Genomic DNA, 17,124 nt, shown 5'->3' on the forward strand with positions numbered 1-17,124 from the left:
TTTTGCCTGTTTTACAGATACAGAAACAGGCCCTGAATGGCAGCTGCGTGTACTGGGCCATAGCTAAGTGGAGACCTGCCAGGAGGCAGGATGGGCTGCAGCTGGCTCTGCTGGATGGTCTTCACCAGCCTGGAAGACCTGCTACGAGCCTGGGACCAGCCAGGAACACCAGAGACCCTGTGGCAAGAGAATGGGCCAGGCCCTGCGGCTGAGGCAGACTGGCACTTCTTCAAGGCCTCTCCCAGCTTCCTGGCGGCTGGGGACTGGCTGCTCCCTCCGGAGGAAGGCAGCCTCTTATCTGGCCTTATCTCCTGCCAATGAAGTGTTTGCTTTCTTTGTTTTTGTTGCAGCCCCAGGCAAACAGCTCGGGTAGGAAGGCCAGAGAAACTGGGTGGCCAGGGTTGGGCTTCCCAGGGTTAAGGCCTCTGCTCTCTGAGGTTCCTACCGTTGCCCAAGCCACCTCCTTCAGTTGTCAGAGTCCTGTCCCCAGATCTCCCACTTTCCTGTAATCCATGTCCATTGCTGACTGGCTGACCTCCATGTTGCCTGGGGTCCTCAAAAACAAGCTGACTCCCAACATCCTGGTACGTCCTTCTGCTGAGTGGCAGTCCCAGACACAGCCTCACCTTCAAGTCTGACCTACTCCTTGAGGCCGGGCCGTGGGGGCCGCCCCCTCCCATGTTCCGGGAAGCAGGGTTGTGGCGCAACTTATCTGCATATCCAGCCCAAAGCACTGGCCTGGGCTATAGGGGCGCCAATAAATCTCTGAACTGGGCTCTGGGCCCTGCTCCAGGTCCCCATGAGAAGCTTCTACGTTCCCTAGCGATCGTGCCGCCCCGCCCCGCGTGCCCTGCCAGGTCCCCGAGCGGCGCTGGCCCCAGGCCGGTCACACAGTAGCTGCTCACAAGGACTGACCCAAATAGGAGCAAATGACCCCCGCCCCCCCGCCCCGGGGGAGCCGCGGCAGGGTTTGCAGAACGCTGAATTCCAGCGGCCGTCTGGGCTGCAGCTCCCAATTACCATATTAGAGATAAGGCCTGGCAGTCCCAGGGGTCTAGCCATGATCCGCTCCCTCATCCCCAAGCCTAGCAGCCCCGCTCCGCTGGTCGCTTCAACTTCTTGGTCTCAGTCCTTAGACAGAGCCTGCTTCCCTTATGGATAAAAGGAGTCTCTTAAAACTATCAGGAATAATGAATGATCCGGCTCGCGGAACCCCAAACGAAGGACAGAGATGCGGCAGCACAGGCGCGGGCTTTATTGTAAAGCACGTAGCGACCACGGGCTCCCAGTTCGAATGATAGGGCTGCAGCCAAGTCACGGTTTATACCCCGGCTCTCAACTTGGCGCAGGCGCCTGAGGGCAGCCCGGAAACCGAGAGGGGAAAAGTCACTTCCGGAAGCTGAGTTGGGGAGGCGGAAACTTTGAAACTTCCAACGAGAACCACCCCTTCGTGGCTATTGCACGCACCAGAAGGGACTCAAGCTGTTGGCCAGCTCTTCTCCCTGTTAAAGGGGCACAGCGATCCTTTTTATCCCTAAGTCTTCGGAAGGCTTCCGCCCACACCCAATATGGCGGGCGTCGGGAGCGGGTAGAGTTCCGGGAATGTGGAGCGGAAGATCACTGGGAGGGGGTGGAGCCTCCTTTGCCCAAGTTTCGATCCCACCAGGACTGGATAATGCGCGTCCAGCTGGCGCTTTGTCGCATCTGTGTTGCAGTCCCCGCGCTCTTTGGGCGAGGAAGTCCCTTCGGGGAAGGAGTAAAGAGTTAAATGAATGAGCCTCGCCCTGGCATCCCGAATCAAGTCCTCCTCACATTCTGAGTTGAAATGTAAAGACCACCGTCACCAGCTTGCTCTGCACTGAGCGGTCAGGGGCGCTAGAAGATGAGTGGGCTCTCGGGAATCGGGATTGGTTGGAGCCCACAAACTGCTGGGACCCTAAATGAAACCTCCGAGCGGAGATCTTAAGAGGATGGGGCTGAATTCAAGAATTTAAAGTGGCTCAGAAGTTGGGGAGACGCTCACATACTAGCAAGCTTCGAGCTCTACGAACCTCGGGGACTCAGGAACTTTGGCCTGAAATGAGTCTGTAGTACAGATCACAGAAAACCTTGGTTCTCTTAGCGGTCTACCTGTAAAAGAACTCTGGACTACAGGTGCCGACAAGTTCCGGAACTGGGGGCGGGGTTTCGGACAAAGAAGGAAGAGGGAGGAAATCCTTGGACTGCCAAGTCACAGAACACAAGGGACAGAGGAGGGATTAGAACTGCAAGTCCCGGCATGCCCTGAAACACGAAAGGGAAAAACCTGGTGGGCCTGAAACTACAAATCCCGACATGCCCTAGATAGTAGGAGGGGAAGGTGGGTATAGGTCCAGTCGCACCCTATGCAGGTGCTCACCTTGAAGGAACCCTCAAACTCGTCGCTCATCCTTCGGAGCTCGCGGCCATAACGCTGCGCGGCCCAGAGGTTGGGGGGAGCCGAACGCGAGCGGCCCCGAAAGGGGCTGAGCTCCTCCTCCGTCCCTTCATCCTCCTCGGTCCCCGCGGGGTACGAACTGTGGCGACTCCGGGTCTCCATAGCCCCAACGCCTGCAGGAGTCGGGATGGAAGAGGTGTGAATTTCGACCCGCCGTTCACACCTTCCAATAGCCCCAGTCCCTCTTTTGCGAATGGAGGGAGCTAAGAGGGTTTTTGTGAGAAATCGAGTTAACTTCCACAAATCCTTGTTGAGTGCCAGTAATGAAGGACGACTTTAGTGTACAAAAAGACTTTCTACTGTGCTTTAACTCACATGGTCTCATAGTAACCCCTAACTAGGGAGGTGTTCTGTTCTGTCTTTGTGGGGGAACAAGAACTCTCTGCATTCCGTATCGCACCTTTTTTCGGAGACAGTGTCCAGAACTGTGGATATTTTTTCTTTTCTGAGACTAGCATTTATGTGCTAAACTATCCTCACCACCTGGTTCTACAGACCGAACATAGAGGCTTGTCCTGGGCACGGTGCATATTTATAATCCCAGCACTGGTGAGCTGGAAGCAGGGGCCTGAGGAGTTCAAAACCAGCCTCTACTACAGGAGAACGCATAGTCACTTCTCACAAATGGGGGAGTGGGGAGACTACAGCTACACAGGTGTTCAGAGAAGTCAGTTTTCTCAGGCTGACAAGACTGTTAGGCCCTGAGGCCAGAAGTCCTTGGGTTTGGCCGCCTGAGCCCATCAGGGCGTGCAACTCTTGCCTTGCCCAGCCACCCTTAAACTCCAAGTTAGTTTCCTCCCTTCATGAAGAGTCTCACCTACCCTGCATACTAACGCACCTGTGTGAAGGTCACATCGGAATGTAGACATGCTCTGTGAGCTGCAAGCGAATTGTGGGTGATCTGCTTCTCTGATCTGGGTACTGTGTGCCATCCTAACTTCTGCCATCTGAACCCCCTCTGCTCAGACCAGTGAAGACCCAGAACCACTCCCAGGGGCAGAGTCCAGAGCCAGGTACAGCCTGCTGCCCACACCCAGGTGTCTGCAGGGAAAGCTTGGGAGGAGGTAAAATTCCTCCAGGTTTGGAGGTTGGTAAGTTTGCCTCCCTTTCTCAAAGGTCAATGGGCAGAACTCTGCAATTCAGCTCCAGTACTGAGGATCCCAGCTGCAGACATGTAACAGAAAGCCAGAGGTAAGGAGGGAACCATCATGAAAGGCCTGGCCTGGTCTGCTCAAAGCACCTGGCCAGAACAATACTATTGCCTATCCACAGAGCATTTCAGGGGGGACTACTCAGCAGCTAGATGGGTTCCCCTTTTATGACCATGAACCCATTCCCTCAATTCCCTGGCACACCAGTGTCTTTCTCTGTGACACAGGGACAGCCTGTCTCATAGTCACCATGAGAACAGGAGAGCACTCCACCTTGTCCTGTGAACAGCCATTGGCTTCTTGGCTCCTGTATGGCAGATGTGGAGTTCTCCCCATCTTACAGAGAAGGAAGGCAGAAGCTAAAAGGCTCACGCCTGAGTCTCTTGGTGGTGCACCCTATTTGCACTGAAAAACGAAATGTCCCTTCAACTGGACCTGAGCCCTGGGACCTCAGCATTCAGGTGCTGTGCTGGAAGGAAGGTGAAGACGTCCAGGTGGCCTTGGCGGGAGCTCAGCCCACTTCCTTCACCAAGGGCTGGTGAGACTGCTCAGCCCGTCCAGGAGCTTTCCGTAGGAGCCTGAAGACCTGAGTGGGAACCCTGGAATCTATGTAAAGGGGGAAGGAGAAGACGACCTCCACAAGCTGTCCTCTGGCCTGCACGGATACTTGGGCAGTGTGGCACACATGCTCCATCCCCCAACAGACCTGCTTTCATGAGCAGGGTTAAAATCCTTGCTTAGCACACTCAAGGCCCTGGGTTCCATCCACAGCACCTCACAAAACAAAAATCCAACCAATCAAGGAGGACACAGAGCAGGTCAGGCTAGAGGCGTCTCTCGGATTCATTGATTTAGTTCTCAGCTCATATTATTGGGGAAGTTCCTCATTTGACAGGGATGAAACTAAGGCACAGAGACAGTATGCAACCTACCCAAGGCCACACAGTGAGGAAGACTAGTGCAAACACAACCCGCCTGACTCCGGGGTCTGCCCATCTCATGTCCTAGCCCCCCTTCAACAGTACCCAGTGGCCCAGTCGGGAGGAGTCATTCTCTTCCTCCCCACTTGTCACCTATGCCAAGAGCCTGTGCTGTGGCATGGAGGATGTCAGTCACTAAAGTGCTCAGCAACGCCAAGCACCCCAGCAACCAAATGACACCCATTTGTGTCAAGAGGCTTTATGGATTGATGAGATAGGGTCTCAGGTAGCTGGAATGCTGGCCTTAAACTCCCACCTCCCAACTGCAGTTTGAGTTGCTGAGACTGGAAGCCAAGGCTGTGCTGTGCGCCCGCCAGGCAGGCACTCTACAGCCTGAGCTGCATCTCCCCCCCCCCCCATGGAATTTTTAGAAATATCTTTGCATTTACTGGAAAGAACCTTGAGATTCTGTGAACTCCTTGGATAAAGAGGGTGGGTGGGGTGTGGCGCAGACCCGCCCCGATCCCTCAGGGGCAGGGATGGGTGGCTTCTCTCTGGGTGGGTGCTCAGGCCTGCCCATTTATGCCACCCTCCCAGACAGAGGGGGTAGGAGGATAAGAAGAGACAGGTTGTCTTGCACTTTAAACTCCTTACCCAGGGGGTTTCTGGGTAAGTGGGTGTGGCTGAATGGGAAAATTCACAGTTCAAGGAGCAGCCTAGCATACTCCATTAAAACTGGCGGGAGTGCCCAGGAGGTGACAAGCCAGGAAAAAGTGCTTGTCACAAAGCCTGATGACTTCAGTTCTGTTCCTGAGACCCACAAAGTAGAAGAGGAGAGAACCAAACCAACTCCTAAAATTCTCTTCTGACCTCCACACATGCCCTTACACACAAAAAAACATGGCAAGGTGGAAAAGAATAATAAAAAACAAAAACGGTGGTGTCCTATACCCTTCCAAGAACAGTGAGGCTTTGCCCTCAGGCAGGGTAGGCCACTGTGCCTGCCATGTCTCCATAGTGGCCTGCCCAGACTTGTGCTGTAGCCTTGAGCAAAGGCATTCTAGAGTTCCAGCCTGGGTCCTCACCTGGCCCTGCTCTGGCCAAGCGTTCTATCAGGGCCTCTATAACAACAGCCCAGCTTGCTCATAGCTGGGGTCACAGACAAAATACCTCCCCAAACACCACTGTGCCCACCATCACTCTACTCAGTAACACTGAAATAGGAATTTCATGCAATTTTTACCTGTTATTAATAATAATAATTTGCTCCCTGGATTTTATCAACCAATCATTTCAATAGATTAGAAACTGTTCCCAGCTGGGCGTGGTATCACACACCTTTAATCCAAGCCCTTGGGAGGCAGAAACAGGAGTTCAAGGCCAGCCAGGGCTACTCAGAAAAGCTCTGTCTTGAAAAGACAAAATAAAGAATTGTTCCTGGAGGTGCAAATCTATACAGTCCCAGCTTCTTGCTAGTTGGCTGTCTGAGGCAGGAGGGTTGCTTATGCCCAGGAGTTTGAGGCCAGCCTGGGCAACACAGTGAGATTTTTGTCTCAACAAATGTAAAAAAGGCTGGGGATATAGTTCAGTGATAGTGTTTGCCTAGTAAGCTGGAGACCCTGGGTCCTGACCTTAAAACCTCAAAACCTAACAACAAAAACATTCCTAGCTCAGGGGCCGTGCAAAACCACAGGGATTTAGCCCATGTCTGTGGTTTTCCAATCCTTGCTCTAAATCCCAACTGCCTACCTTAAATCTCGAATGGCTGTATGGAAGGAAGGAATGACTGCAAGTCACTTCTAGCCTCATGTTTGCCATCCAAGAACACTGGATGTCCAAGGCCTTTACTACTGATGGAAACCCAGGTCTGCAGCACCTGAGCCAACTCACAGGAACAATGATAACCACAACTATGGCAGGGATAGGGCACAGGACCTCCATGGTACCTCCTCTGTGCCAGGCAGTTTCTAAGCACTGTTCTATTCCCATTTTACAGCTCGGGAAACTCAGGCGGAGCAGTTAATCTTTCAATGGGCTCCTAAAGGGCCCTCCTCAGATGCTGCAGTCTGGACCAGAGGCCAGTACTGGCCGCTTCTCCTCCCATTTTATGGCCTTCTCCCCCTCCCACTCTGCAGTCTGTTTCAGGCATTGCCCTGCAGTCCCTGCCCCAGGGACGCTCACAGCCCAGTGGGCCTGGTGCAGGTAGGCAGGAGAGCTAGGGTCAGAGTGAGCTGACTGCAGAAATGGCCAGTAGCTCTATGGCACTTGCAAATCTCGTTATGGAAAGTGACTTGTTTTGCTGGAACAGAGTCTCACTAAGGAGCCCAAGCTGGCCTCAAACTCAGCCATGCTTGGTGCTGAGATTACAGGCATATCTTATGATGCCTAAATGCTAACTACCACCACATCCAGTTCTGGCAACTGCTTTTGAGACAACTAGATACTAAATCAAATGTTTATGACACTCCATACACACACACACACACACACACACACACACACACACACACACACTGGCTCAGGGAGGATATCTGTGGTCTAGTCCCCGCCTAGCAGGGAAGCAAAGACATTCAGCTACCTTCCCTATGGCTGTTTCCCCTGGCAGCCCTCCTTCACAGAGCTGGAGCTGAGCTGGGGTGCACCTCTCTCCACTCCCGGCCACACTTTCACACTGCGTTCCCTAAATCAGGGTTCAGAGCTTGTCACTGCCACACTCCATGCCTCAGCCTTCTCCATCTTGTACACAAATTGCTCTGCTTCTCTGCCAGTCCCTTAGCCTACTCTGAGTTTTTTGAACCCGAGTGCTCCTCCTGATCTCTGACTTCTTCATCTCCATGTTCCTTGCCCTCCTCTCAGTCTCTCATTCCATTGGCATAACCTAGACCCTGCCACTTATCAAAAACTCCATCCTAGCATGATGCCAGCCAATTGCCACCTCCTTCCTCTTGGAGCACCCCCTTGATGTAGGTGTAAAACCCAAGGTAGCTCCTCTCCTTTCCACAAGCACCTAGCACCTACCCCTGGCTGGCTGTCACATACACGACCAGATTAACTCCCTGCTGCTCCCACAAGCAGCCCTCTGGAATCCCACCTACATGTCTAAAAGTTCCTACCTGATCCCTGGCCTTCCCCCATCTCTTTCTTCCAACTTTCAGGGTGCTGAGTATGTTCCTCAACAGCTCTTTCCTTCCTACCCAACTCCCAGGCCTGGGGATATGGCTCATAGAAGAACACTTGCTCAGCATGTACAAAGGCCCTGGGTTCCATCCCCAGCACAGTAAGAAGGAAAAAAAAAATCTTCCCAGGATTCCAGTCAAAGTTGTTCTTACAATAGCCTCCAAAGGCCTGTACAGACTGAATTGGACAGGGTTCTACTTACCCTTCTTTACCTCTCCCCACTTGGGGCCCTGCTACCCAGGAGCAATTCTTGTCCCAGGGCCTCCTAACTTCCTGTTCTCTATACCTGAAACACAGGCATCAGAATAGCTAACTCTCAGCCTTACCTATTCGGCTGCTCCCTCCTAAGACCAGCCCTGACTACCTAGGTAAGTCTCCAACACACATCATCTTCTGAGCACTGCGCAGCTTTCTTATGGCTCCTCTGTTGGTGTCTGTCCCACCACTGTAGGACATGGATGAAGAGGAGTTAGTGTGCCTCAGGGTTGAGGAGGAACAGCCAGGTGTGGGCAGAGGATGGAGAGGAGCTAAGAGCAGAAAAAGAGCAAGCAGGACATCTGGAGGTTAAAAGAAGTGTGGTGGGCTGGAGAGATGGCTCAGTGGCTCAGCATTTACTGCTCTTGCAGAGGATGTGAGTTCAGTACCCAGCAACCACATGGGGCAGCTCACAACCACCTCCATCAGGGGTGGCTCACAACCACCTATAACAGCTCTAGGGGATCTAGCACCCTCTTCTGGACTCCAAGGAACCTGCACTTGCACACACACAGGCACACATATACATATAATTTAAAAAAAAAATGTAGGGTTGGGGATTTAGTTCAGTGGTACAGTGCTTGCCTAGCAAGCGCAAGGCCCTGGGTTTGATCCTCAGCTTAAAAAAAAAAAAGTGGAATGCCAGGCATGTTGGCCCACCTATGATCCCAGTACTTGGGAGGTAGAGGCAGGAGGATCGGAAATTCAAGGCTACTCTCACTTGTACAGCAAGTTTGAAGCAGCCCTGGGATATGTGAGGCCTTGTTTCAAAAAGGGAGTGGGGACTATGTGTGGCAGCGCACGCCTTTAAACCCAGCAGATTTAATCTGGAGACAGAGGCAGGCAGATCTCTGTGAGTTCAAGGCCAGTCTGGTCTACAGAGCAAGTTCCAGGACAGGCTCCAAAGCTACACAGAGAAACCCTGTCTTGAAAAAACCAAAGAAAAAGGAAAAAGAAAAAGAAGAAGAAGAAGGAAATGGGGGTCACTTAAGCTCTAGTGGGCAGTGACACACCTGATTAAGCTGAGATTTCTGTGGCTGCACAGGCTCAACCCTGGGAAGTGGAGAGGACTGAGAAATAACCAGTATCTTCCAATGCCCCTCCTTCCATTTTGGCACTCACTTTCCAATCCTCACACTGCTCTTCTGTTTGTCACTTTGGTCACCTGCCTGTCCCATCTGTGCAAGGACAGTCCTGCTGTGGGTGATCCATGGGGTGAGAAAGAACCTACTGGCTGGCTGGGCAGTGGTGGCACATACCTTTAATCCCAGCCCTTGAGAGGCCAGCCTGGTCTACAGAGTAAGTCCCAGGACAGCCAGGGCTACATAGAGAAACCCTATCTTGAAAAAAAAAAAAAAGAAAGAAAGAACCTACTGGCCACTGGAAGGCCCTAACCAAGGAAGAACAGGTATTCAGAAATTGAGGAGTCTTCCAGCACCACCTCTTAGGGTGACCTTAGGAAAGTCACTTCCTCTTTGGGGATCAGTTTGCCTCCCACTGATGTCTATCCTGGGGCCTGTTTTGAGCATTCAGTGAAGCAGGTTGATCACTAAGGGCATGCCAAATATTTCTGTGAATTAACCCTGTGGTCTTACAAAGGCAGCGATAGTTTGTAGAAGAGACATTTTGAGGCTCAGAGCTATGTGGGACTTACCCAGAGTCTTCGCGAAGTATGGCTGCAACAGAGATGCAAGGGGGCAACTGAGTGGGGGGCGAGGGGCAGGCAGATGATGGTGGGATGGGGAACCTACCTCCATGATGACTGCTGTTGGCTGCCTGCCCCTGTTGGTGTCCGATGTTCCCCAGGAGACCTGGGGCCAGGTAGGGACCCGGTTGGTCCCCAGTGAAGCTTGGGCCCAGGCCCCTATCAGCAGTACTGGAGTCTTCCTGCTCACTCGGCTCAAACTCTGGGATCTGGAACATACTCTGGGCTGTAAAGACAAGGTAAGAAGTACTTAGGGCACAGCGAGGCAAACAGTGGTGATGAGAAGCAGGAGAGGTGCCCCTGGCTCCCTCTCCTACTGGATCACACAGGAGCACGCGCACACGCGCGCGCGCACACACACAACACAGGCCCATCAGTCTTCCCAAGCCTCATCTGTCTACTGGGTCTGGCCCCTGGCTCCCTCTCCTACTGGATCACACGCACACGCGCGCGCGCACACACGCGCACACACACACACACACACACACACACACACACCCTCTCCTACTGGATCACACGCGCTCGCGCGAGCACACACACACACACACACACACACACACACACACACACGCCACAGGCCTATCAGCCTTCCCAAGCCCTCATCTGTCCGCTGGGTCTGGCCTGGTGGAGAACACAGGCTGTCCCCGGGATACTAAATCTCTCTTTAGAGTTCTGTCCAGGCCCTGGTGCGTCCCGCTTGCCCGTTATGACCGCGGAATAGGTCTCACCCCAAGCCCGATCTCGAGGCCCCTGACCCGGGCCTGCCTCCTCCCTCTAGTTCTAAGGGCGCCCGGTCCTAGTTTCCTGGGCGACGGGAACTGTCACGCATCTGACCCAATCAGTTCTCGCAGTAAATCCCGGGTCGGCCTGGAGGCGGGGCCACCCCAAGCCAGGTCCCACCCCTGCAGTCGACCTGCTGGTCTCCACCGCCTTCCTCCTGCGTCGCTCCCCAGGCTCCGGATTCCGGGATCCGACTTCCTCACGCCTAGGGCATGTGCAGGAGCCAGCAAGGGCTGCTTTGGGGTTCCCATTTGGATCGGGAAGGCCTGCTTCGGCTGATACATCCTCTGGGCCCGACTTCCCTCCTGTAAAATGGGGCTAATGACACCTCCCTGGGGAGCTGGTGAAAACTCTGTAAACAGCTCAGTGATTACTATGGGCGAAAGCACTTGTAGAGCCGTTCACTGAAGCTCGGCCGTAGGGTGCAGTGATCGTTGCGATGGTTATTGCTCTTCCTGGACCCAGGGACCGGGATGGGGAAGCCGGCTCCTTCCTCCTCCTGGTCGTGGAGGCCTCGCGTTGCCCAACTCGGGGACAACCCACCGCGCCATCTCGGGAGCTCCTTCCAGGCAGGATGGCCGCCCGGGTGCGGGAGAAGGGAGAGGGGTGCCCAGGAGGACGAGCCGTGGGGCTCTCGGGGGGCTCGGCTGCTAGAAAAGGTGTGTGCAAGCGGTCGCAGGCCGGAGCGCGGAGCCCGCGAACAGAAGCTAGGGGGCGGGGCCAGGGTGCCATCTTGGTTGTGGGCGGAAGTTCCCTTCAGCGACCCAGTGCGGGGAAGTCGTTGCCGCCCCCATATGGGCACGCCGATCCCGATGTGGGCTAGGGGATCTAAGCGTAGGAAACAGTAGTCCCCCAAACATTAAGAGCTGACAGTTCAGGACACGAGTAACCCGAGTGCTTGCTGCATGCGGCCCTGTCTCCGCCTCTCGGCCGCCCGCAGCCATCCGTAACCCCGGACGCCCGCCGGCAGCGCATCTTGCGTCGATTCTCGAAGAGCTGCACGCCGGGCGCGGCGCACGGCCTCGGAGTCTCCATCGGCTGCTACGCAGTTTGCGTAGCGAACGGACGCCCGCGCAGGCGCAGGAGTGGGGCGGAGCAGCGGGAGCCGGGGAGCTGGAGCCCCGTGTCCCGGCGACCGGATCCCGCTTCCCCAGCAGCGGCCTGAGGACCTGACATCGACTTCCTCTTATTCACCGGGGCTGAGGGTGGACGCAGTGGGGCAACAACGTCTGGAATCTTGAGGACAGAGGAAGAAGCCCCCCAATCCGGATTATTGGAGGGGAAAGAGCCACCAAGCGTGGGGAGGGGGAGAGCGGGGCGTTGGGCGCCCCCGCAGCGGCCGCTGTCCTAAGCTGACGGGCATCGGCCGGCTCTCCCCCTCCTGCCAGCCGGACACGAGCGACCAAGGCCAGGGACTTTCTGTACCACTGCATCCTCCCATCTTGGCTCTGGGGCTGACCCAGGGAGGGACACCCCCAACCCCCACTCCATTTGCCCTGGGTAGGAAAGAGTACCCTTACACACTCCAGAGTGAGGGGTTCAGGGCCCAGATTACCCGTGCCCACCCTCCCCACCCCCAGTCTCTTGAGGAGGAAAGGCCTGGCCACCCCAACTTCTTTCCTCCAGAGTCCCCAGCTCTCACCACCTCCTGCAGTAACCACCCCTCCGTATTTATTTCCCTGGCTTCTGGCCAGCCCTCCATCTCTGTCTCCTGGTTTCAGGCCTCCCTCCTTGACATGGAGAGTAACCTGTCTGGCCTGGTGCCTGCAGCCGGGCTGGTACCTGCGCTGCCGCCTACAGTGACTCTGGGGCTGACCGCTGCCTACACTGCCCTGTACGCGCTGCTCTTCCTCTCTGTCTATGCCCAGCTCTGGCTGGTGCTTCTGTACGGGCACAAGCGCCTCAGCTATCAGACGGTGTTCCTGGCGCTCTGTCTGCTCTGGGCAGCCTTGCGTACCACACTCTTCTCCTTCTACTTCCGAGATACTCCCAGGGCCAACCGCCTGGGGCCCTTGCCTTTCTGGCTTCTCTATTGCTGCCCTGTCTGCCTGCAATTCTTCACGCTGACGCTTATGAACCTCTACTTTGCCCAGGTAACCACGGGGACTGGTGTGGTGGGAGAAGGAGGGCAAACCCAAGGGTCCAGAGGAGTGATGGGTCTCTCTGCTCCCAGGTGGTGTTCAAGGCCAAGGCAAAGCGTCGGCCAGAGATGAGCCGAGGCTTGTAAGTACTGGAGAAGTTCATGGGTCAGTGGCAGGGTTGAGATGAGAAGGACCCCCAGAACATTTGTGATAGAGCTGGGAAAGACTAAAGTACCCGGTGCAGATAGCCCTGATGGTATCATCCACGGTGGAGAAAGATAGATAGAAGCTCCAACCCGTGGACTATATAAAATATTGGTGCACTTCCAGTGACCTTGGCTGCCCCGCCCCTGCCCGTCCTTTGCACAGTGTCTCCCAGTTTATAAAGATATTTCACAAGCATCTTTTCACACCTCACCTGAGATACTATTCTTATTCTCATTTTAAGAGATGAAGAAACTGAGGCCCAGTTAGATAAAGCAACGTGTTCAAGGTCACACAGCTGGAGGAAGGCCCAGTCAGGGCTCAGATCCAGATGTTTGACCCCCTGTCTGATGCTCCTCCTACAGTGCCATAGCTTTCAATCACCTCACCTCTTTGGGCCCCAGTTCCCTCCTATGCAAAACTAGACGAGCAGAGTTTGGACTGGACCATCTTGAGTTCTGGTTGACCCTGGGGTCTTCGGAGGAGTCGGGGTGGCTGGCGAGGGCCAGGGAGGTCCGTGGTCGGGGGCTGACTTTGCTGTGGGCTGCAGGCTGGCTGTCCGAGGGGCCTTTGTGGGCGCTTCACTGCTCTTTCTGCTGGTGAATGTACTGTGTGCCGTGCTGTCCCGCCAGCGCCGGGCACAGCCCTGGGTTCTCCTGCTGGTCCGCGTCCTGGTGAGCGACTCCCTCTTCGTCATCTGTGCCCTCTCGCTTGCTGCCTGCCTCTGCCTCGTCGCCAGGCGAGCTCCTTCCACTAGCATCTACTTAGAGGCTAAGGTAGGGCCACCAGCCCTGATGGAGCAGCCTTGAGGGTCCTTGGACAGAGGTCCTTAGGATGCAGAGGAAGCCTCCCCCCCCCTGAAGGTCCTCTATCGTCATCTCTACCAGGGGACCAGTGTGTGCCAGGCGGCTGCCATAGGGGCTGCCATGGTTCTGCTCTATGCCAGTCGGGCCTGTTACAACCTGGCAGCTCTGGCCTTGGCCCCTCGGAGCCGGCTAGATGCCTTCGACTATGACTGGTACAACGTATCTGACCAGGTAGGCATTGGCCGAGTTTGTGCCTTCTCTAGTATCTAGCCCCCAGCTGGCCAGGGCCCTGCGCCAGCATGGTCTGTGTGGTGGCAGACTGTTCTCAGTCTCTGCTTTCCCCCAGGCAGACCTGGTGAATGACCTAGGGAACAAAGGCTACCTGGTGTTTGGCCTCATCCTCTTCGTGTGGGAACTGCTGCCCACCACACTGCTGGTGGGCTTCTTCCGGGTACACCGGCCCCCGCAGGACCTGGTAGGGCCCCCAAGCACCTCTAGGTTCAGGGGAGTGGGCTAGAGCCTGGGGATTCTAGCCTGGGGTCCTGAAACAGTTATGGGGGCAAAAATAAAAATCCATAGTGGCAGCTTCTCCCCCCCCACACCTACAGAGCACCAGCCGAATCCTCAACGGGCAGGTTTTTGACTCCCGTTCCTACTTCTTTGACCGGGCTGGGCACTGTGAGGATGAGGGCTGCTCCTGGGAGCGCAGTCGGAGTGAGAGCACCAGGTAGGAGCCTCAACCCTGCCTGAGGGGTCTTGGGGTCCTGCCTGCTCCATGAGCAGTGGGGACCAAGAGCCAGGCTTGCCTTGTTCTGAGTGAAGCCCCCTCTGGGTTCCCAGGGCTAAAGGCGCCTGCCCCTGTCCCCCTCCCCCATCTCATGAGTGTGACCCTGGGCACGACCCGGGACTCCTGGGACTTACCCTGCTTCTCTGCCTGCAGCATGTCCGGCAGCCTGGGCTCTGGCAGCTGGTATGGTGCCATCGGACGTGAGCCAGGCTGGGGCGGGGCCAGTCAGACGAGGACCACTCCTCTGCTCTTCTCCCAGGTGCCAGGACCTGGCGGCCACCACCACAGCCTCTATTCCACGCCACAGACATGATCTCCTTTTACCCCCCTTAGAGCACCCAGGCCCCAGGTCCCCTTATCCCCGGCCCCTGTGCCAAGTACATCTGCCGCTTCTTGCCCAGGATGCCAGGGGACTATGGCTGCTTCTCTCCTCTGGCCAGCTCCTTGCTGCTCCTATCGTAGTGAGCTTGTGCCATCCCCTTAAGATAGGGACCAGGCCCCCAGGCTGCCAGATGCCCACAGTGCCCTGGCATGACCTGCTGCCTCTGCTTCCACACTGGAGCCAGCTACCTCTCCTGTGCCTACCACTCAATAAACAGAGTCTGTGTCCTGTCCCTCCACCTGTCACTTGTCTGAGTTGTGTTCCTTCTTACCTGTTTGGCATCAGGCTGATCAAACACTTGCCCTTGACATGGGTTGCTAGGCTGGAAGGGAGCCACTCACTTTCTTCAAGGCTAGTGGGCATGGAGCGGTAGAGGAACGGTACAGGTCTCTCTCTGTTGGCCAAGGTGTCCTGGTTTAGAGCAGCCTTCTCTCTGTTGCCCAGCCTGGCCTGAAATTCTTTGCCTGGAGTGATTTTTTTTTGTGCCTTAGTCTCAGCTCAAATAACTGAGACTAGAGGTTAGTGCACCTGTCCTGATTGAAAAATCACCTCCACAGGCTGGAGATGTGGCTCAGTTATTGAGTACTTTTAGGGATGTCCAGGGCTATGAGTTGAATCTCCCTCCATAGGAGGGGGCAGGGAGTCGAATCTACATGAAACTTTCTGCTGGCTGTGCAGAGAGCCATAACCCCTCTCCCAGACCACACAGCACTGTAATTATGTGGCTTTTAGGCTTCCTTTTAAAAAATTGTGTTACAGCCAGGCAGTGGTTGCTCACGCCTTCAATCCCACCACTCAGGAGGCAGAGGTAGATAGATCTCTGTGAGTTCGAGGCCAGCCTGGTCTACAAGAGTGAGTTTCTGGACAGCAGAGCCTATACAGAGAAACCCTGTCTTGAAAAAACAAACAAAACAAAACAAATTATATTACATTTGTTTATTGTGATATGTGTGGGTTCATATTGAGGCAGTTCTCTCCTACCATGTGGGTCCTAGAGAGCGAACGCGGGTTGCCAGGCTTGGCAGCAAGTGCCTTTGGCCACCCAGCCATCTCACCAGCCCTCCGACTTTCTTGTTTTTTGAGATGGGTTCTTCTGTGTAGCCCTGACTGTCCTGGAACTCCAGCTATAGACCAGGCTGGCCTTGAACTCACAGAGATTTCCCTGCTTCAGCCTCTCTAGTGCTGAGAGATTAAAGGAGTGTGCCACTGTGCCCAACTATCATTTTTAAATTAACATATCTCTGTGTCTGTGTGGACAAGCACTTGTCACAGCACACACATATGTAGAGGTCAGGTGACAACTTACTGGTTGGCTCACTCCTCTCACCATATGGATCAGGGGACAGAATTTATGTCATCAAGCTTGGTGGCAAAGACCTTTACCTGTTGCGTCATCTCATTGACCCAGTTTCAGCTTTTTGAGACAGAGACCTTGTAAGGAGCTGAAGATAACTTTGAACCCCTGACACTCCTACCTCTACCTGCCGACTGCTGGGATACAGGCGTGCACCATCATGTCTACCTAGCCTGTTTGGCATCTTTTTTTTTTTTTTCCTAAGATTTGTTTTTAATGTGTGTACAGGTGTATCTGTACCTGTATGTGGTGCCCAAGGAAGCCAGAAGAGGGCATCAGATCCCCTGGAGCTAGAGTTACAGCTATCAGTGCTGGAAACTTACAATGGGCACCAGATATTGGTAAAATTATTAAGGCCACTCCACGTAATTAAAAGGGAGGTTTATTTTGTGGGGTAACTTACAAGTGAAGGGATAGGTAACAGGGTCTGGGAAAGGTGTAGCGCAGTCTGGCAGTGTTCTCTGGAGAACTCTGCTCGGTCTACCTCTAGAGTCCAGGGTCCAGGAACCAAGAGAGTCGGGGTGCATCTGGATCTTGGGTCTTCAGGGTCCTCTCTTGGGCCGCCTTGTAGGCGTGACAGTTACCGAAGCCTCAATGGGGGTTGGAACTTCCAGATCAAAGCTGGAATGGCTACCCACTACAGCTTTCAGAGGACCCCCAGCAAGTGCTTTTAACCATTAAGCCATCTCTATAGTCTGTTGGGCATCTTGTCTTCAAATGGATTAAGTTTTGTGCAGGCCTAGTTCCTTTAATTCTCTCTCTCTCTCTCTCTCTCTTTCTCTCTCTCTTTTAAAGATTTATTTATTTATAGCTGGGCGGTGGTGGCGCACACCTTTAATCCCAGCACTCGGGAGGCAGAGGCAGGCGGATCTCTGTGAGTTTGAGGCCAGCCTGGGCTTCCAAGTGAGCTCCAGGAAAGGCGCAAAGCTACGCAGAGAAACCCTGTCTCGAAAAACCAAAAAAAAAAAAAAAAAAAAAAAAAGATTTATTTATTTATTATGTATACAGTATTCTATCTGCATGTATGCCTGCACACCAGAAGAGGG

The 17,124-nt window shown here is 54.5% G+C and overlaps 2 protein-coding genes across 3 annotated transcripts; one reads left to right on the top strand and one right to left on the bottom strand.

Annotated features, from left to right (window-relative positions):
- Positions 1–1,232: 1,232 nt before the first annotated feature.
- On the bottom strand, positions 1,233–11,179 carry Bad (BCL2 associated agonist of cell death). 2 transcript variants are annotated; one of them, XM_028853706.2, is made up of 4 exons: positions 10,598–11,179; positions 9,731–9,910; positions 2,399–2,589; positions 1,233–1,743 (listed from the first exon to the last, which is right to left on the bottom strand). In XM_028853706.2, exons 1-4 carry the CDS (start codon positions 10,746–10,748, stop codon positions 1,618–1,620), a joined length of 648 nt encoding a protein of 215 aa, XP_028709539.1. In that variant the 5' UTR covers positions 10,749–11,179; the 3' UTR covers positions 1,233–1,617. The 2 variants fall into 2 exon arrangements, with proteins under 2 accessions (XP_028709539.1, XP_028709540.1); XM_028853707.2 differs by lacking the exon at positions 10,598–11,179 and adding an exon at positions 10,413–10,512.
- Positions 11,180–11,419: 240 nt separating this feature from the next.
- Gpr137 (G protein-coupled receptor 137) lies at positions 11,420–14,962 on the top strand. The gene is made up of 7 exons (XM_037207798.1): positions 11,420–12,557; positions 12,638–12,687; positions 13,300–13,525; positions 13,637–13,786; positions 13,902–14,030; positions 14,164–14,282; positions 14,496–14,962. Exons 1-7 carry the CDS (start codon positions 12,201–12,203, stop codon positions 14,653–14,655), a joined length of 1,191 nt encoding a protein of 396 aa, XP_037063693.1. The 5' UTR covers positions 11,420–12,200; the 3' UTR covers positions 14,656–14,962.
- The last annotated feature ends 2,162 nt before the right edge of the window (positions 14,963–17,124 follow it).

This window comes from Peromyscus leucopus, chromosome 1 (genome assembly GCF_004664715.2).
Source record: "Peromyscus leucopus breed LL Stock chromosome 1, UCI_PerLeu_2.1, whole genome shotgun sequence".
Lineage (NCBI taxonomy): Eukaryota > Metazoa > Chordata > Mammalia > Rodentia > Cricetidae > Peromyscus > Peromyscus leucopus.